Source organism: Lepidochelys olivacea, assembly GCF_965140295.1.
Source record: "Lepidochelys olivacea isolate rLepOli2 genome assembly, chromosome: 12".
Classification (NCBI taxonomy): domain Eukaryota; kingdom Metazoa; phylum Chordata; order Testudines; family Cheloniidae; genus Lepidochelys; species Lepidochelys olivacea.
In genome coordinates, this window is record NC_140422.1 from 37,829,060 (window position 1) to 37,848,344 (window position 19,285).

Below are 19,285 nucleotides of genomic sequence, written 5' to 3' on the forward strand. Positions count from 1 at the left end.
GTATTCCCATATTTCATCTGGCACTTCAGTTTGAAAATGTCACCCTTTGTTGTGCTTGAGGTATTAATTGCAGTGGTCTGTCCTGCTCTTTTCCAAGCCAGGCTTTTAGTTCTCAACGTGTGTGTTTTTGTTTCTCGTTTTTTCTGACAAGAGCCATACACATGGCTGCCAGAATAGGTTAAGCAGATATCCTTTTAAAAAACATGCATAGTTGTTGTGGTTTTTTTTTTTTGGGGAGGGGGGGAAGCAAATTGGGTCCATTTTTATTTCTGTGAATTGTCCAGTAGAGGGTGATGTAAGGTGACGTAGCCAGTACTTGGGCCCTTTTTTTGGAAGGGTAGATATCTTTGATTTTAATCTGTTTTTCTTATTCTTCTTTTTCTAAGAAAAGAGTTCAGGCCACCAAAAACCGCCTTCCCATTTGTTAGTAGAGCTCCGATAGTGTTATGTAATAACTGTGAAGTGGAAGCGCACTCTGGATAATAATATGCAAATAAGCAGAGCAAGCGAAAAACCACTTTGCTCCAGAATCCAAACCTCCATCCTTTCTTGCCAAAACAAGGGAGCAGATCCTCAACTCGTGTAAATTGTCATAGCTCCATTGATGTCAGTGGAGTTATAACAGTTTATTCCAGCTGTGGCTTTGCCGCCAGAATTTTTGAAGAGAAGTAGAGATACACTTATGGTTTTTAGCTCCTATTTAAAATCAAATTGGGGTGTGAAGACAAATATCTACCAGTCTATTTTAGGAGACTACTTTAGAAATAAAGATGCAGAAACCCACAGGGAGATTTAAATAGAGATTAATTCAAAGAATGAATGAAGCAAAATGACAGCAGAAAAAATGATATGGGAAATGCCAGAGGTTTTTCCATTGGCATAAGGAATGTTCAAATTGATCTTAGTTGAAAGTTAAATACACACATGCTTGAAACAGTTGTGAATTACATTTGTCAGACAAATCCTATCTTCCTTTCACAACTCCTGAAGAGGATTAACTTTGAAAAATATGCCACAGAAACATGTGTTTTAGTGGGGTGACTTTCTCAAGTGTTGAGGATTAGCCCATACAGATAAAGACCTTTTAAAGAGAGATTTACCTTTTTTTGGCTCATGAGAACATACAGTAAACACAGATTTTAAAGGGTCTAATTTTCAGTTCATGGAAAAGGAACAAGTCATTTATAACATTTTACCATTTCATAACCCTCCATTTGTGAAAAGGTAAAAGCAGCATCTTTCGTTCAAAGGAGAACTGCGCCGCTATTGCATCTGATCCACCTGAAAAGAAAGATGCTGTGAAAATACCACATTGCTGCCATAACAGCAGCAGTAACTCAACTGTTCAGATGATGTCCAAGCAAATCCTCCATTCTAAAAACGCAGTGGAAAATTTCAACAGGAGAGTTCAGCTGTACAATTTCTCAGAGCCAGGGATTCTCTGTTATGTCAAAGTTGTAAATATGAGGCCAGATAGTTTACATTATAGTGATTTATAACTGTTGACATATTGTCCATTCAAGCTGTGTGCTATTCATGTTTGTGTTTGTTTTTTATGAGGAATATTTAAAAATGGATAAATATTACTTTTGCCTGGTCAGAGCTTTAGAGGGGAAAAAACAATTATACATAAAGGATGTTTTGTTTGTAGACATTGCTGAGTTCTCTTTTCCTTTCTTCCTTTTTTGTTACTAACTCTGGCCATTGCAATGAAGCCAAAGACTGGAGTCTATTTATAAGCAAGTTTGCTTCTTGAGAGATGTACAGTTCTGAATACATTTGACCGCATTCCTCCCACTTCAGATTGAGCTTGGTATATGCAGTTCTGACCAACCCCTGTTTAAGTTTGTTGATGTAAAAATAGTTTTTAACATCTGTAAAGTAACAGCTGGACTACAGCAAATACAGGTCTCTTTGTATTACTCAGTTACAAACAAATTTCAATATTTCTTTAATGGGCTGCAGGCCTTGCTAACTCATGGATACTCTTGAGTTACAGGCTGTTCCTGGTAGGGAAATAAGAACATATTTATAATGGGGGTTTAAGGTTTTCTCTGAAATGTAGTATTTCCCTGATACAATTATCAGTTCCAGGCTATAGGAAATGCACTTTTAAAATGTTGTTGAAGTTATAGGTGAAACATATTTCTTACCCCATCATTCTGTTCCATCTTGAGTCCAACAGTTACTGAATGGAAGACTCAGGACCCAAGTTTCAGAGTAGCAGCCATGTTAGTCTGTATTCGCAAAAAGAAAAGGAGGACTTGTGGCACCTTAGAGATTAACAAATTTATTTGGGCGTAAGCTTTCGTGAGCTACAGCTCACTTCATCGGATGCATTCAGTGGACCCAAGGTGTCTGGTCCCAGGCAGAACTTTCGCTGCACATAAATGTCAGTGAGCTGTATGCAGTTTGCCTTGCTTGCCAGATGTTTCAAACCCATCTACGGGGAGATGGGTGTCAATATTGACAAAAAAGGAGGACTTGTGGAACCTTAGAGACTAACAAATTTATTAGAGCATAAGCTTTCATGAGCTACAGCTCACTTCATCGGATGCATACAGTGGAAAATATAGTGGGGAGATTTTATATACAGAGAGAACATGAAACAGTGGGTGTTACCATACAGACTGTAACAAGAGTGATCAGCAGGAGAGTGGCGGGGGAGGAGGGGGCGGGGACCTTTTCTAGTGATAATCAAGTTGGGCCATTTCCAGCGCTTTACAAGAACAAAGTGCTGGAAGTGGCCCACCTTGATTATCACTACAAAAGGTCCCGTCAACCCCTGCCCGCTCCTGCTGGTAATAGCTCACCTTTCCTGATCACTCTTGTTACAGTCTGTATGGTAACACCCATTTCTTTTTACGGATACAGACTAACATGGCTGCTACTTTGAAACCTGTCAGTATTGACAGACAGTCCCACAGGGATGTTCTATACAAACAGACAGGGTGGTGCTCCCTTCTCTTTCCTGTGTCAGGAAGTCCTCAAACTGTGGGACTTCTGCATTACCCATTTGATACATTATACATAACAGCAGAACCCATTTACTCTGAACAGGGGTATCTGGTATTGGACCTCAGAGTAAATCATATGTTGGGCCTGATCAGTGACATCAAGTACTCCTTTTCATCAAGTACAAAGTCTCTGATCCTTATAACTAGTACAGAGAGATTTTGTTTTTCCTTCAGTGTGGGTCCATTCGGCCCAGGCCAAATATTTGGTCCTGATTCCTGTGAAAAAACTTGTATTACAAGATACAGAAATCACATACCCATGAAACTTCATGAAAATTGTGAGCGAGTATTTAAGCACTGACTTTCTGTGAATTAGGATAATAGTCAGCCATATGGCACACTGACCCAGCCTCCATCAATAGCAGGAATAGAACCACAATTAGAGCAGAATATGCAACAGTTATACATTATTTATTTTTCTCTTTTTGGTAGCTTTACTTGGCTGCTTTATTTATACTTTCTCTTGACTGTCTTTTATGTAATTAAATGTAAAAGTAATTTAAAGCTGCTTATTTGGAGTACAAAAACAAGTACACTTTCCACCAGATAACTAGATTCTAGCTTAGCCATATTGAGTTGGTTTTCAGTTTCCAGACTTAGGTTTAAAAGCACAAATTTGTTGTCTTGCACTAGTCTGTTAATAAAACAATGAGTGTGAGAACAGATACTAATTAAATAAACTATTTTTTCAGCGCATTGCAGCTAAAACATTAGCACATTAGGATAAAGCAGGCTCTAGTAAAAGTAGGGGGTCAGTGAATGCACCTCACATTAAGCAGGACGGGGATGACAACTGTTTACAACACTCTGGCAGTGTAAGGAATCCTCTTGAAGTGGATGTAAATGTAATTTTACACCCACTTTAAAATGTCTTTACTCACCTCTGGCAGTTAAGGAGTAGAGAGAGACAGAGTGATTTTGCTGCAGCTGCAGCTCATAGTGGGGACGCTGACCCAGGGGACCAGAAGAAAGAGGAAGTTATATAAGTAAATGCCGGGCAGGAGAAGCCCTCTTTTACCTGGATCAGGTGGAGCAGCACCCACCCTCCCACCGTTGGAAGTGGTGAAATATCAGGTATGGTCAGGATCCATTCTCAGCATTGCACTAGTCGCTCCTTTCTTGGGGAAGCTGGGAAGGAATTTTCCCCTCACCTCCAGACTGGTCTAAGGAAAGTGTGTGTGTATGTGTGTGTGAGGGCGGGCTGTTTCCTTCCCCCGCTGGTTCAGGGACAGGGGTTAGTTTGGGTGAATGTGGCACAGGAATTAGGCTATGATATCGCAACTCATTATGTTGATTTGGGACGGATGTCCAGTGCAGGTGCTGCTCAGGGAAGGGATACCGTGATCTGATAAATGCAGTGGTAAAGGATTTAAAGGAGGTATTTGTTAAAGGAGCAGAAACAGGATGGTTCAGGGCTCCAATGACCCACCCTCCTTTATAGCCCACCTTAACACTCATTCGAGGATTGGGGGAGGGTAAGGTCCCTGCAGCAGGTGGGCTGGGGACTAGGATGGGAAAGGGGGAGGGTTGATGGAAGCACCCCTGTTGTATGTTGAGATGATCATGGAATTTACCTGAACTATACGCTTTTATTTGTGGGGTGCTCCCAGATAATTAATAATAAAGTTGCAGCCTAATTAAACTACATCCAGTGTCTCCTGTCCTTCCTAAATAGCTGGACAGTGAGCACTATTGTATTAAAGATCATTTAGTGTTTCTAGAATAAACCTTCAAAAAGATTAAAGTGGAAGTTTTCCATTGTGGAATAGGGTTCCTTTGTTTTGTGTTTCAATAACTGAGCCCTCCTCCCACAACTGAGTCCTTTAAAATGAAAATATGTAGATCATTTAGTCATCTTCTGTGAGGACTAGGCTCATCTAGTCTTTATTTAAACAATACATAAAATGGTAAGTTATTAATATAAGAAAGCTGTCCACTGTAGAAGTGCAGTAACATTTCATAACTTTAATATTTTCATTATGGTTATCTGTGCTAATATAGATTCGCAGTGTCTCTTTATGGAATGCTACTGTGTGTGGCAAGGCGCACCCCATTACGTTACCATATAGTGAAGAAGTCATTATTGGGAGTGGGAGGAGAATGGGGAGTGAAATCCACATTTCTAAGAATTTCCTGAATGTAAATTTATATGATTTACCAAAATAGCATAGAGAAAGTGGTTACAATCTATCAAGGAAATAAAATGCATTTAAGTTTCTAAATCCATGTTGACATGACTAGATAAATCCCTTATGGTTAACAATACTGTCTATATACATGAGACATTATGGTCTCAGTTAAACTTCAAAAAGTGCCCTCCAAATAATATTCTCACATAAAAGGAAGGAAATTCAGGACTGGTGCTGAATTTTAATCATCCCTGTTGTGTTGGGTATTTTAAGTTTCATCCAAATAGTAGATGATCTGACATACCATGTGTGCTGCAAGAACCATGTGTAACTGAGCTTTAACTAGCTGTGTCTCAGTTTGTGGGTGCACATAAAAACCTTGTCCCTATTCTCTGCCACTCTGCTCCATTCTCTTCTTTCAGAGAAGGATTCTTGACCTTATCAGTATCTCAGTATTGCTAACCCCAAATATTATAAAATTGAATCAGGCTTCAAAAAAATTGTGATTAGTTAAAAATCATGGAATTAAAAAAAATACACTTGCGATTCTTTTTTATTTATCTTCTAGTTTTTAAATTTTAGGATACATTTTTCTCTGCAACCATGAGGTCTAGAAATTTACTTATTTTTTTAATGGAAGTTGAGATTCTCGTGAAATCCTGACTCTAGCAATTGGAGTGTTAAGAAAAATACACAAGACTTGCAATAAAATCACAGGAGTTGGCAACACTTTGCCTGCTTACAAGAACAGAACAGTTTAGTCCTTCATGTTGCAATTCTGAATGCATTGCAGATATAATGTAATCTTCAATAGCTCCAGCCAGGCAATCCAAAGGAACAGCATGATTTGGTATATGTATTACAGAAAAAAGAAAAGGAGTACTTGTGGCACCTTAGAGACTAACAAATTTATTTGAGCATAAGCTTTCGTGAGCTACAGCTCACTTCGTCGGATGCATTCAGTGGAAAATACAGTGGGGAGATTTATATACACAGAGAACATGAAACAATGGGTGTTACTGTACACACTGTAACGAGAGTGATCACTTAAGGTGAGCTATTACCATCGGCGGTGGGGGGGTGGGGAGAGGAACCTTTTGTAGTGATAATCAAGGTGGGCCATTTCCAGCAGTCTGAGGAAAAGGGGGAGAGGGGGTGTGTGGGGTGTGTGGGAGAGGAATAAACAACGGGAAATATTTTACTTTGTATAATTACCCAGCCACTCCTAGTCTGTATTCCAGCCTAAGTTAATTGTATCCAGTTTTCAAATTAATTCCAATTCAGCAGTCTCTCCTTGGAGTCTGTTTTTGAAGTTTTTTTGTTGAAGAATTGCAACTTTTAGGTCTGTAATCGAGTGACCAAAGAGATTGAAGTGTTCTCCGACTGGTTTTTGAATGTTCTAATTCTTGACGTCTGATTTGTGTCCATTTATTCTTTTACGTAGAGACTGACCAGTTTGGCCAATATACATGGCAGAGGGACATTGCTGGCACATCATGGCATATATCACATTGGTAGATGTGCAGGTGAACGAGCCTCTGATCGTGTGGCTGATGTGTTTAGGCCCTATGATGGTGTCCCCTGAATAGATATGTGGACACAGTTGGCAACGGGCTTTGTTGCAAGGATAGGTTCCTGGGTTAGTGGTTCTGTTGTGTGGTATGTAGTTGCTGGTGAGTATTCGCTTCAGGTTGGGGGGGCTGTCTGTAGGCAAGGACTGGCCTGTCTCCCACGATCTGTGAGAGTGATGGGTCGTCCTTCAGGATAGGTTGTAGATCCTTGATAATGCGTTGGAGAGGTTTTAGTTGGGGGCTGAAGGTGACGGCTAGTGGCGTTCTGTTATTTTCTTTGTTGGGCCTGTCCTGTAGTAGGTCACTTCTGGGTACTCTTCTGGCTCTGTCAATCTGTTTCTTTACTTCTGCAGGAGGGTACTGTAGTTGTAAGAACGCTTGATAGAGATCTTGTAGGTGTTTGTCTCTGTCTGAGGGGTTGGAACAAATGCGGTTGTATTGTAGAGCTTGGCTATAGACAATGGATCGTGTGGTGTGGTCTGGATGAGAGCTGGAGGCATGTAGGTAGGCATAGTGGTCAGTAGGTTTCCGGTATAGGGTGGTGTTTATGTGACCATCGCTTATTAGCACTGTAGTGTCCAGGAAGTGGGTCTCTTGTGTGGACTGGTCCAGACTGAGGTTGATGGTGGGATGGAAATTGTTAAAATCATGGTGGAATTCCTCAAGGGCTTCTTTTCCATGGGTCAAGATGATGAAGGTGTCATCAATGTAGAGCAAGTAGAGTAGGGGCATTAGAGGACGAGAGCTGAGGAAGCGTTGTTCTAAGTCAGCCATAAAAATGTTGGCATACTGTGCGGCCATGCGGGTACCCATAGCAGTGCCGCTGATTTGAAGGTATACACTGTCCCCAAATGTGAAGTAGTTATGGGTAAGGACAAAGTCACAAAGTTCAGCCACCAGGTTTGCCGTGACATTATCGGGGATACTGTTCCTGATGGCTTGTAGTCCATCTTTGTGTGGAATGTTGGTGTAGAGGGTTTCTACATCCATAGTGGCCAGGATGGTGTTTTCAGGAAGATCACTGATGGACTGTAGTTTCCTCAGGAAGTCAGTGCTGTCTCGAAGATAGCTGGGATTGCTGGTAGCATAGGGCCTGAGGAGGGAGTCTACATAGCCAGACAATCCTGCTGTCAGAAAGTTGCTTTCAAACCTTGAAGGAAGATGGTGTGCTGGCAGATGCTGAACAGGTGGAATGAGGATTAGAGAAGCTGAGAAAAATTAAAAAATTTGCTACTTCGATGGTCCATTCACCTTCATGACACTGCCTTCTGAGTTTCTTGTTGTAGCATAACTTGCATTTATAGCAAAAATACATGTGTAAATTTGTCATGTTTCAGAGAGTAAGCTATAACAAAAGCCTTTTTATTGTACCTCAATTTGTAACCTGACCTGTAGGCTAGTAATGAAACTGCAGGCAAAGCATAAGGGTAACATAAACATTCTGCATCTGCTTACTCTCTGTTTCTTTGTTAGTTTCCTACCTATCCATTATTGCATGGCAACTGGCATGGAGATGTGCAAATGAAATAAGGTTGGATTTTGTCTTTTCTTTTTCTTTCCAGAGGGTACTCAGAGCACAGTGTCAACATCTAATGAAATCCAGCCGAACCAGCCACAGGCCCTACATTATGCACTGGCTAATGCTCAGCAGGTTCAAATCCACCAAATAGGAGAAGATGGCCAAGTCCAAGTAGTATGTACTCATTCTTCATAATCTCCTCCAGTTTAAAAAGTCCAGAACACTGAACATTTATGTGCCACATAGCTCAGATTCAGCTCTTTCATCAAAAAGATGATTAGCTTATTCTCCACCCCCCCGCCTCTTAATCATGTTTCAAAAAATCCTTCCCTCCAAATAGTAATCCATCCATTTATGATTCACATGTCTTCCTTTTTTTGTAAACTGCATTCAAAACCCTTTTTGGACATCTGTTAGATGAATCCTTTACATGTGTGTTCATTTAAATGTATGTATATAAGCAAACGTTGTAAATATTGACGTTAAATTATAAAAAACCATGTTTTAATTAACTTAACATTTTGACCCAAATCCACAAAAGCCAGGAAATTTAAAAGTTAAGCCAGACACTACTGCAATAAGTCAAGCCATTGTGCTTTTTAAATTAATGGTGTTGGTATACTCTGAGGAAACTTTCCTTGGCTTTTGTAGTTTTATGTCACAATCTTAATGCAAGAACTATTTTGTATGTAATTAAATAATTTTAAAGGAAAAAGCAGAAGTGAGGTAAAAAAGGTATTGGAATATGTCATATTGTGGACCCCTAGCTTTAAAAATTAAGACGTTATTATCTGTATAACTGTGTAGCGCTTAGGAGGCCTAGTAATGGACCAGGACCCCATCATGCAAAGTGCTGTGCAAACAGAAAACAAAAAGTTGATCCCTTCCCCAGAGAGCTTAGTATAAGTATAAACCAAGAGAAGACAAATGGAGACAGACAGACAGAGGAGTACAAGGAAATAATGAGACAAATTTGGTAAGCATGATCGGCAGTGGTAGAGGGTAGTAGAGTGATGCAATGAGCGGGGTGACATGATCAAAGCAATGAGCCGGGAAAATGATCTTTGCAGTAACATTCTGAATGGATATAGTTAAACAAGATTGCATTTGTCAAGGTCAGAGAAAAGGATTTTAGAGTAACTGAGATGTAAGATGATGAAAGCTTGAACAAGACTCGTAACTGTGAAGATGCATAGGAAAGGCCATACCTCAGAGGTGCTACGCACAAAGGATCTTCAATACATAGACATAGACATAGCTGGCTGTGAGGACTTCTGAGTTGAAGATGATACCCTGAGTGACAGGCAGGATGGTGCTGTTACCTACTGTAATCAAAAAAGGAAGTATCAGGGAGAGGTTGCGTGGAGGGCAGGAGAGGTAAGCGTAGGAGATTAAGAACTCTGCTTAAGACATATTGAGCTTGATCTGATGCTAGGCATCCATTAAAAGATATCAGAGAGACAGGCCAAGATTTTAGTTTGGAGAGAAGGTCTAGAGTGGAGAAGTAGATCTGTGAGTCATCAGCATAGAAGTGGTGGTTGAATTTGTGTTTGTAGATAAGATTATCTAGACATAAGGTGTAGAAGAAGAAAAGGAGCTAGAGGACCAGAGCCCTCTGGAAACTCCCTCAGAAAGTTGAAAAAGGGATGAGACAGATCAAGGACAAGCTGAAGAAGTGGTTAGACTTAGGAGGAGAACCAGGCAAAGATAGAGTCAAAGAAGTCAAAGGAGGACAAGATTTCAAGAAGAGCAGCATGGTCAATGTAGTCAAAGGCAGCTGACAAGTCAATGAGGCTGAGGATAGAGTACTGATTTTGAGCTTTGGTTAGGAAGAAGTCATTAGAGACTTGGGTGAGAGCGAGTTTAGAGGAGTGAAACTGGTGGAGGCCGAATTAGAGAGGCTCTAGGATAGAATCGGAGGAGAGGCACTCCAAACAGCAAATTCAGAGATTTTAGAGATGAAAGGGAAAAGGGGTGGTAGTTTGAGAAGAAAATGGTGTTGAGGAGATTTAAGCATGCTTGTAATGTAAGGATAACAAGCCAGAAGAGAGTGAGAGGTTAAGAGGAGGAGTAAGGGAAGGGTATGAGAGAGAGAGAATGAATCCTGGCGCTACGGGTTTGGCTTTAAGAAAAACAGCAGATACCCCGTAAGACTTGCCATAAAAGAGCAAGAGTTGGCAACAGTGCATCAAGCAAGTCTTTCAGGCCTAAAGATTAAGGCAGAGCTCATTTTCAGAGGTACTAAAAACTTGCAACACTCATTGATTTGTAGATTATTATATAGGTTATTATATAATTCCATATTTAGTATTGCAACAGTCTGTAGCAATCTGTGTTATTTCTTTACGTAACATCAAGCAACTTTTCCGTGTTGTAGGGGAATTGCCTGGTGAAATAAAGCTGGCATAATCAGGGCCTGAAGTGAACATGCAGTGCACTCTGATTTTTCACGGGCACAAAAGTACCTAGGGACCCATTCTAGCCAACATAAATTAGAGCAACCCCATAGCTACTGGAATTTGTGCCCCAGGATCAGAAGGGGGAAGGAGGTATGGCTCCATGTCTGTCCTCATTTTCTCAGAGGCCCCAAGTGGTGATAAACTGGTATAAACTGTTTTTTTATGATGCGCTGTCCTAACTTGTACAGCATTGCACAATTGGCTTGATGCAATTACGAATTTTCACAGCTTTTCTTGGAGCATCATGCACAATGGATGGCAAATCCTGTATTTCTCTGGAAAGGACTGTTTCCCCCAAACAGCAACATATCACAGGCTAATTGCTTTCCTTGAGGGTCTGTAGGCTAGATTTCCTATTGGAGTTAGTCTGTAGGCCAAATGATTAAACCTCTGGAATGTGGCAGAGCTGTAAAGAAACTTTCAAAACCAGAGGTATAAACCCTCTTCAGCAGTAAGCTTGTAAAAGAGAAACCTCCCTTTGAAAAGCAGTGTTGTTTAAAAGAACTGGGAGTCAGGGTTATTGGGATCCACTCCCAGCTCTGCCATTGACTAGCTGTGTGATCTTGGGAATTCCTTTGTGTCTCAATTTCGCCATCTATTACAATGTATATATTAATTCTTACCTACCTCCCAGAGGTTTTGTGAGGTTTAATAAACGCTTGTAAAGCATGTTTGAGATCCTTGCATGAAGAGCACTCTTGAAATGCAAATTACCATTATAAGATATGTAGACAAAAAGTCTGTAGCAGTAGATGTAAAAGGTAAGGGCATACCAAATAAAACTAAATTTTCATCTATGGAATCAAAGTTTAAATCTAACTTGGAGTTTGGAAAACCTATTGCAATCCCCAGTCAAAATCTAAACATTGCTGCTATAAATCTGGTCCAGTAGGTTCTGTAGAGAGGCCCAGGACCTCACCAGATGGAAACAACATTGCACTTTGTTCTCTGGAAAATGATTTGTGTAGATCAGGCTTCGGGTCATTAGCGGGGCATAATGCATTTGTGGTTACCCGCCCTATACAGTGTGTGTGAATTGCTGATGGCCTTCAGATTTCAGCATTGCCTATGCTTGCACATTCAGACACACACAAATATTTACACGGAAAATGCAAAAACCCAAACCAACAGTGCTGGGACGGTCTGGATGCCCAGGAACTGCAAATGCAAATTTTGTTTGGGCGATAGGACTAAAAATAATAATTTTTTTTTTTTTTGTGCTTGAATTGCTTAGGTGGCCATACTAAAATCATTGGCCTTGAAGGTTAACTACGTACCTGCAATGGATGATTGAACAAAGTCAACTTTTTTCTTTATTCTAAAATAATTGCCAAAACTATAAACGCAGCATAATCACACCTTTTTAATTTTCAATGCTCTTCCCTGGGAACCTCTGAGAGCTTGGTGTTAAGAAGGGAAGGCAATTCTTATCTCGACATGGATTGAGTCTATGCTCTAATTTTATATACAATCCCTATTGTCAGTTTGATACTTTCAGTATGTTTTTTTTTTCTCCCTATAAATAGCGGTTTCCTTTCAAAGGAAATGAAACTGTTTGAAATACAGGGATCTGTGTTTCTTTGAAATTCACATGCAATTGTTCTTGTGTTATAAAATAAGAAAGGCCTTTGACGGTATTCCAAATGGATATCTTTAATCTCAGTTTCATACAGGCATATTAAAATGAAAACAAAGCCTTATAAACTCCAAAGTAGGTTATTTAGAATCCAATTTTATCAGCAGGTAAATTACAGTAGCAAAAGGTTCTTTAGGCCAGTCAGGATACACAAGGAATCCTTTCACTTTCCTCCCCAAATTTTTACCAAATGGAATACTTGATTTCTTCCAGGAGTGGTTGGTAAGGGTCATCAATGTAAAGTATCAACATTATTAAAACCACTTTAGGGCCAGATCCTCAACAGGTGTAAAAGCTTGGCCACTATATATCCCTTTTTGTATTTAGCTCAGCTGTGGCTGCATTTCATCTGTGACAGAAGATTTTTATATTTTACTGATATTATATAAATATTATATATAAAAGATTATATATTATATATAAAATATTTTTCTATTTTACTGATATATCTCAGGCTCTGATCCTGTAGTCTCTCTGAGTTGTTTACAGGTTTGGTCCCATAGTTTGTGGATCAGTTAAAATTGAAAACTGCTCTGATATCTTTTGAGGAGAGAGGCACTCTATAAATGTAATCATTATTCCCATTTGTGTCCTCTCCATCATTGGACGGTTAAATACTTTCCCCACAAGGCGTTCTGTTCCATCTGAACTTCTGATAAAAGAATGGAGAAATATGGATACACTTAATTTTTATAAGCAATTTTTATACGTTTGTGAGTTTCAGTGAATTATTTCCCTCCATCTCCAAATACATAAAACTATAATGAATCTGAGATAATAGCATCTTCCTCTAGTTTTGATTTTCTTCTGATGCTTCTTGGTGTTTTCTTTTGTTGCGGATCCCACAGGGTCACCTCCACATAGCCCAGGTGCCTCAAGGGGAGCAGGTCCAAATCACACAGGACAGCGAGGTGAGCCAAAATGCCACATGTCATCTGAGTAGATACTGGTCAGAGACTAGGGCTACATTTCTTAAACCACTGTTCTCAGCAATGCTGAAATAAGCGAAAGAACCCGGTGAAAGTGGAACTGAATGCATGTGGTAGAGCCATATTGAAAGATGCCTCAACCTCAGCAAATGTAGCACACTCCTGCTCTGTCTATAGCTTTATTTGGCCAACCAAGGAATGCCATGTGTGTTTTGTATTAGCAAATTGTGGCTTATAGCTGATGTGCTTTTTAATGGGCTTCATGGGAGGCAAAGTACAGTACCTTCAGGGTACCACTATAGCTAGTACAACTTTTGTGCTTAACAAGCGCTGCAGTTCAGCAATAAAGGATTTTAGTAATGCAGCCTGCAGAATATGTCCAAAATATCTAACGGTGTCTTTCACTGAGCTGCAGAACTTACTAGGAGGATTTTTGAGATTCCTGTTAGTGAAAGTATTTAGAGAATGAAGCAGTTTCTAGAAGTCTGGCAGTGACCACATGCCTCAATTACAGTTCTATCAACCTCCTGTCATAAAAATAGTGCAGCGAAAAGAAAACTGATTCTCCAGAGTTATGGCCCCAGCCTTGAAATTATTACACAGGCAAAACTCCCATTGGAGCCAATCTGTGTCCTATGTATTTTAGAATGCATGAAATAGTATGGTATACTGGGGTCCTTTGGTGAAGGGTATGTTCTGATTCCCTGCTCTGAGCTTAAAATTATTACAGTAAATAGGAGTGAGTTTTAGTGAAAAGAATTCTCCTTTCAGGGGCTGGATGGGGTAAAGAGAAACAAGAATGAATTTTCAAATTCTGTGGCTCTGAACCCAGCTGTGGTCAGGTGGATATTTGTTGTGAAAGAGTCTTCTGTGGGCATGAGGAATCACTTCAGAGACTAAACTCCATTGACCTCAGTGGGAGTTGCCTGCATATAAAGACTCCAGGAAGAAGGCTTACGTTTTAGCCAGGCGGTCTGAAAACATCTGGATTATAATTTATTCCAATATACACTCCTTTGAAAGAAAGTGGAATTGCAGCTAGTCCGGATGGATTGATTTAAATCAAGATGATTTAATTCACCAAGTGGAAAACCTTGATTTAAATAATTGATTTTAATCAACTTTTCCATTTGTTCTTCAGTTATTTTCTAAAGAAAGGTGCATTCTAATTGGTTGATATAACCATTAAAGCATGTTGATTTACAACTAAATACAGCCTTTCCACTAGATTTGTTACATTTTTTTTGCTATCTAGCAGGGTACACGATAACTATGTTTATTTAGGCAATTATATAGCTTAATATTTTTGGATTTCTATTAATTGTACATTTTAGTATATTGGAAAATGGTGAATGATATATTGCTTATTTACTAGATAATTAACTTCTTGTCATGATTTGTGTCAAGCTGCATTAGGATGGTAACTATAATTTAATTAAACACACAAAACAAAGTTTACTTTTATTAAACAAAACAGCCTTAAATGTTTTGGATACATAAACTTTCTGTGTTTCACTTTACAACTAAATGATTTCCTAAACAGAGGGATTAACTGTAGGCAGTAAATTAAACTGATTATTTCAGGTCAGACTGGGAACATTTTCAAATATGCCTAAGTGAAAGTGACTGGAGCTTAAATTCTCTTGAAAATGAGACAGTCACCTAAGTTACTTAGACTGACCGATTGTGCCATATTCATAAAGCTTGGTGTCAAAAGTTAAATGTTTTCTTCCTGATTCTTTCTTTATATAGAAAAGCAGTCTTTAATTCAAAGTTTTTGATATTGGCTCATAGATTCAGCATATTTATTTTTTATTAAAATGTTTTAAGAGATTATAATAAATGAAGGCCTTGACATATTTTGTATTAAATTCAGATTTTATTTTAAACAGGTTTATTTTTAAAGAGAAAAACTTCTTATAATTTAAATAACAAAATAAAAAAATTGTTGATTTTTATCCACTGTGCTGACAGTAGTATAGAGTGTAAAAAAGATGAAAATGAAAGAAATCAGTATGTTTTTCTCACAGATATTTGCCATTTTACCTCTTGTGCACAGAGTGTTTTGGGGAGTTTTTTTCTTGTTTTGTTTTTGTTTCTTTTTCCTTAAACATATTTTTAAAGGACCTTTTAAAGAAATTAAATTGGGGTTTCTTTGTGTAATGAAGTTCCTTCCCTTTTTAATTTTCATAGCTAAAGGTCTTTTGCAAATAGTCTACAGCATTCAGAATCTTTGGTAATACGTGCCTAGGAAATTCCTATAATAGAACTCTTTGTTCACATTTTGGGTTGAGTTTTAATAAAGTAAAAGAAATGGCTGTTAGCACTAATGATAGCTTTGTAACAACAGACATTATATCCATTAGGAATGGCACATACATTTCAGCCAAAGATTTAAAAAATTACTCTACTAATTTTAGGATGACAAATGTTTTGAATTGTGCATGTTTGCAATTTTATAAAAATGAGGGAATATGAGAAGGGAAAATCTACCTCCATAAAAGCCATATAAACAGATTGCTACTTAATCATTTTACTATAACACTCTTTCCCCTCCACCTCCCCGCAAAGAACTGTTGTTTTAAAATGAGAAAATCAGTAAAATAGTACAGGTATCCGTTCTCTGTGGTTAAAGTGCAGGAGCATTGTATTTGTGTTTTACTGCCAAAAAACATAGACCTTCAGAAGAATTTCCTAAACTAATAGATTTCCTCAAATAAATACACATCTCCTTGAGAAGTGCTACTTTATTACTAATTCGCAAGTTCTGTTTCTTATTCTTATTTTACAGGGTAATCTGCAGATACATCAGGTTCATGTCGGTCAAGATGGGCAGGTAGGAACTGATCCTTCTCAGTTTTAGGTAGTGTTGCTGTTCAGTCTTCATAATTAAATGTTACGTATGGATTGACTTCATATTACCAAAAGGTGTTTTAATGATCAAAATGTGCGCAATGTCTTCTATTTAAATCTTTCTGGCATAAACAGAAAAAAATATTAAGCCACCAGTTGGTATTTTGCCTACTTATGATGAAACATTGTTTTCTATTTGACCAGCATTATTTCATCACTCATGCAATAATATACTTCATCCATATGTTTTATAATTTTCTTGTCTTTGGCTTCTTCATTGTTGTGCTAAACTAGACTGATTATCTTGTGCACAGGATGTTCCTTTTCAGGCTTTTGTCATTGACTGTCAGTGTAGCCATATGTGGACCATAAGCTATGCAGACATAAGAAAATTTAAGCAGACATTTTTGTATTGTAGGAATGTCTAGAGAGAGAGAGAGAGAGCGATCTTTCACATCTGGTTGTGTTCTTTTTGATAAGATAGCTTTATTAGGCACTTATGCTATGTGGAACAGGATTAAACTGAGTCTCAAGCTGCAGCAATGACTCTGCGAGATTGTTTGAATTAACATAATTTCCATATCAGGTGGAAGTGAAGTTGCTAACATCTGATCACAGGACATCCGTTACCAAATTATGTTAGGTTAAAATACCCACGGTAAAAAGTACTCATGTAAGGGAAGCTTTCTGTCCAGGCCACTTGAATGAACAACTGTTTTTGTTCATGCTGAATATTATAATACAAGCTGTGTTCAGATCTATGACCAGGGCATGAACTTTGGCAAGACACAGGCCACTTGGACTCTGAACCTCTGCGGAACTATTGGAACTCTCAATCTTTGGCCATTCCTGGCCTTTTGTGTGCTGAAACAACCTAACCTGTTAAAAAAAAAAATCTCTTTAGAAAATTAATTGTATGGATTTTAATCCGAAGTGTCTTGTTGTAGTACTATTGTTAGGCCACTGAAATAGGATAATATGGAAGTCACGTGTTGGAACAGTCTTTTTGGCATTTCACTACTTCCTTTATCCCTCATTGGCCCTTCTGCATGCAACAAAATGCCAAGTAAAGTCTTATGGGAAGAAATAGTGCATATTTAACCCTGGAGCTTTTATTTCTCTTTGATACTAACAAGGTGTGCAGATTATTTGCAATTTTCTGATATTACAAACCTAGCGGTGTTATTTCATACCACATAGGGCACAGTTTATGCCATAGTAAATGTTCTGAATCTCTGCTTCTGTAAATAGCTCCAATGCATGTCAGTTAAAATATTTTTATTATTAAAACAGTGTCAATTTACAAGCAGAAAGATTTGGATGATCACATTTTGCTGATGGTACCTATGCGGTGATGGTTAAGTGAGCCCATTAGAGTAGCATACATCCTGTGTGGCTGTTTCCCATGCTGGAATAAGAAGTTATGATGTGAATATGAGTTTTCAGGGCTGAACTATTTTTGAAAGAGTTCATGAAATTTTGTAGATCTAATAGATGATTTCTAATTGGTGGAAACTTAGAAAGGATAAATAAGAAAAAGTTATATATATTCCAGAATTAGGGTTGTATTACAGAAGAGAAGAAAAATACAGATGAATCAGTTTTGGCTTAATTAACATCAGCAGGTCATGTATACTAGGGGATTTTTCACTGTTACTGGAGTTGAACACCATTGTGTTGGTAGGAACAGTTCTGACCCTGCAGAAGTGATTGTGGCTACAATTGGTTGTAAAACTTCTGCCTACATTTTTTCCCCATTTTCTTATTAGTTTTAGTTGTGAACCACAAATGATAGTATTGCAGACATCATTGACCCTACTTTTCAAACTTCATTTTCACGGTATGTTACAGGATGCAAAACGAATAGTGTAGTCTTTTTATTGTTTTCTTCATGCTGCTTGTATGGAATTCACAAAACTAACTGCTATGCCATGTGAATCACCAGGGGCTTTTGTCATAGGACAGCTTGCATATGTATCAAAGCAAGTACCTTCCCCTAGGCACCAGTATTCAATAACTTTTGCACTTTTGGGAATACTACTTGCTACTTCCTTTTTTCCTGCAATCTTAGAAGTGTGAACAAGTATGCAATGGGTGGGGTGATACTAGCTCCATCCTTAATGAAATTTATGTGCCCCTGACTGTGTGCATATTATCAATGCTTTATTATATAGATTGTAGAAGCATCAAGTGGTCTCAGTGAGGATTGGAGCTCTGTTGTTTCAGGAAGGAAGAATGGCAGCTTCGGGAAAGGTCCTTTTGTAGCATTGTCGATGTACACTGTGCTGTGTAATGGCTGTACCTGACATTTCCTCAGTCCTTTCCCCAAACGTAGTATATTATCTGAAGGTTGAATATGTACAATACAGCCAAACATCAAATGGGAGAAGTAGTAGTGTGTGGTCTCTTCTGCTGGAGTGCTTCTCAGAACATTGTCTGCTGTATTCACCCAACTGTCCAGCACCACTTAGAAAAGTGAATTTATTTTCCCCTTTTTGTTTTTGATCTTTAATGCACCTTACCAGGGGAACTGAAGGACATCAGTAGTGAATAATTTGTCACTTTGATGGCTTTCAAGCAGGCATTGAATATTCTTGCAAACCAAGATTTTATTAGATCTTTTGTTTTGCTGCCAACAATCCCATTGGAGCACCAATCCCAGGCTTCCAGATTCCACCTATTAATGTACACGTCATTAGCACAAAGATGCAGGCAGACCTTCAGTGGGCTATCACCGTTCAGATACCGTTTTGTACTACAGCTTTCCTGATCTAAATTGTCACCCTGATCCTCAGGAAAGGGCTTTTACAGCAATTAGTCCAGGGTACAAAGAATAGGATTGTGCTAGCTCCATATTTACTAAAACAAAACATAGTTTAAATCTACCATTAAATTTTATCTGTGAAACTTTTCCAAACTGATAGCTATATTTCAAACGTTGGAGAAGCTGGCAGTACTAGATCTTTCTGCGTAATGTTGCCAGCTGTTTTTTCTTTTTGGTTTGTTTAATTTTTTGTTTTTGTTTTTTCCTGTTGAATTTTCTGTCTTGGTCATTGCATTGAATTTGGCTCTTGCTTTTCTGGCATGGCTGTCCATGGAACCAATGAAATCATGCCAGAAAGAACTCTCTACCTACACATGTGTTCTATTAACTCAAAGTTTCATATTTCAG

General features: G+C 38.6%; 1 protein-coding gene across 3 annotated transcripts in view; it reads left to right on the plus strand.

Moving 5' to 3' along the window:
* The window catches only part of BANP (BTG3 associated nuclear protein), a 272,200-nt gene that overhangs the window by 164,828 nt on the left and 88,087 nt on the right, over positions 1–19,285 (plus strand). For all 3 annotated transcript variants that reach the window (XM_084644987.1, XM_084644986.1, XM_084644988.1), the window contains 3 exons: positions 8,280–8,410; positions 13,180–13,242; positions 16,052–16,096. In XM_084644987.1, the coding sequence (XP_084501113.1) occupies positions 8,280–8,410; positions 13,180–13,242; positions 16,052–16,096 (239 nt within the window). The remainder of the gene's footprint in view (positions 1–8,279; positions 8,411–13,179; positions 13,243–16,051; positions 16,097–19,285) is intronic.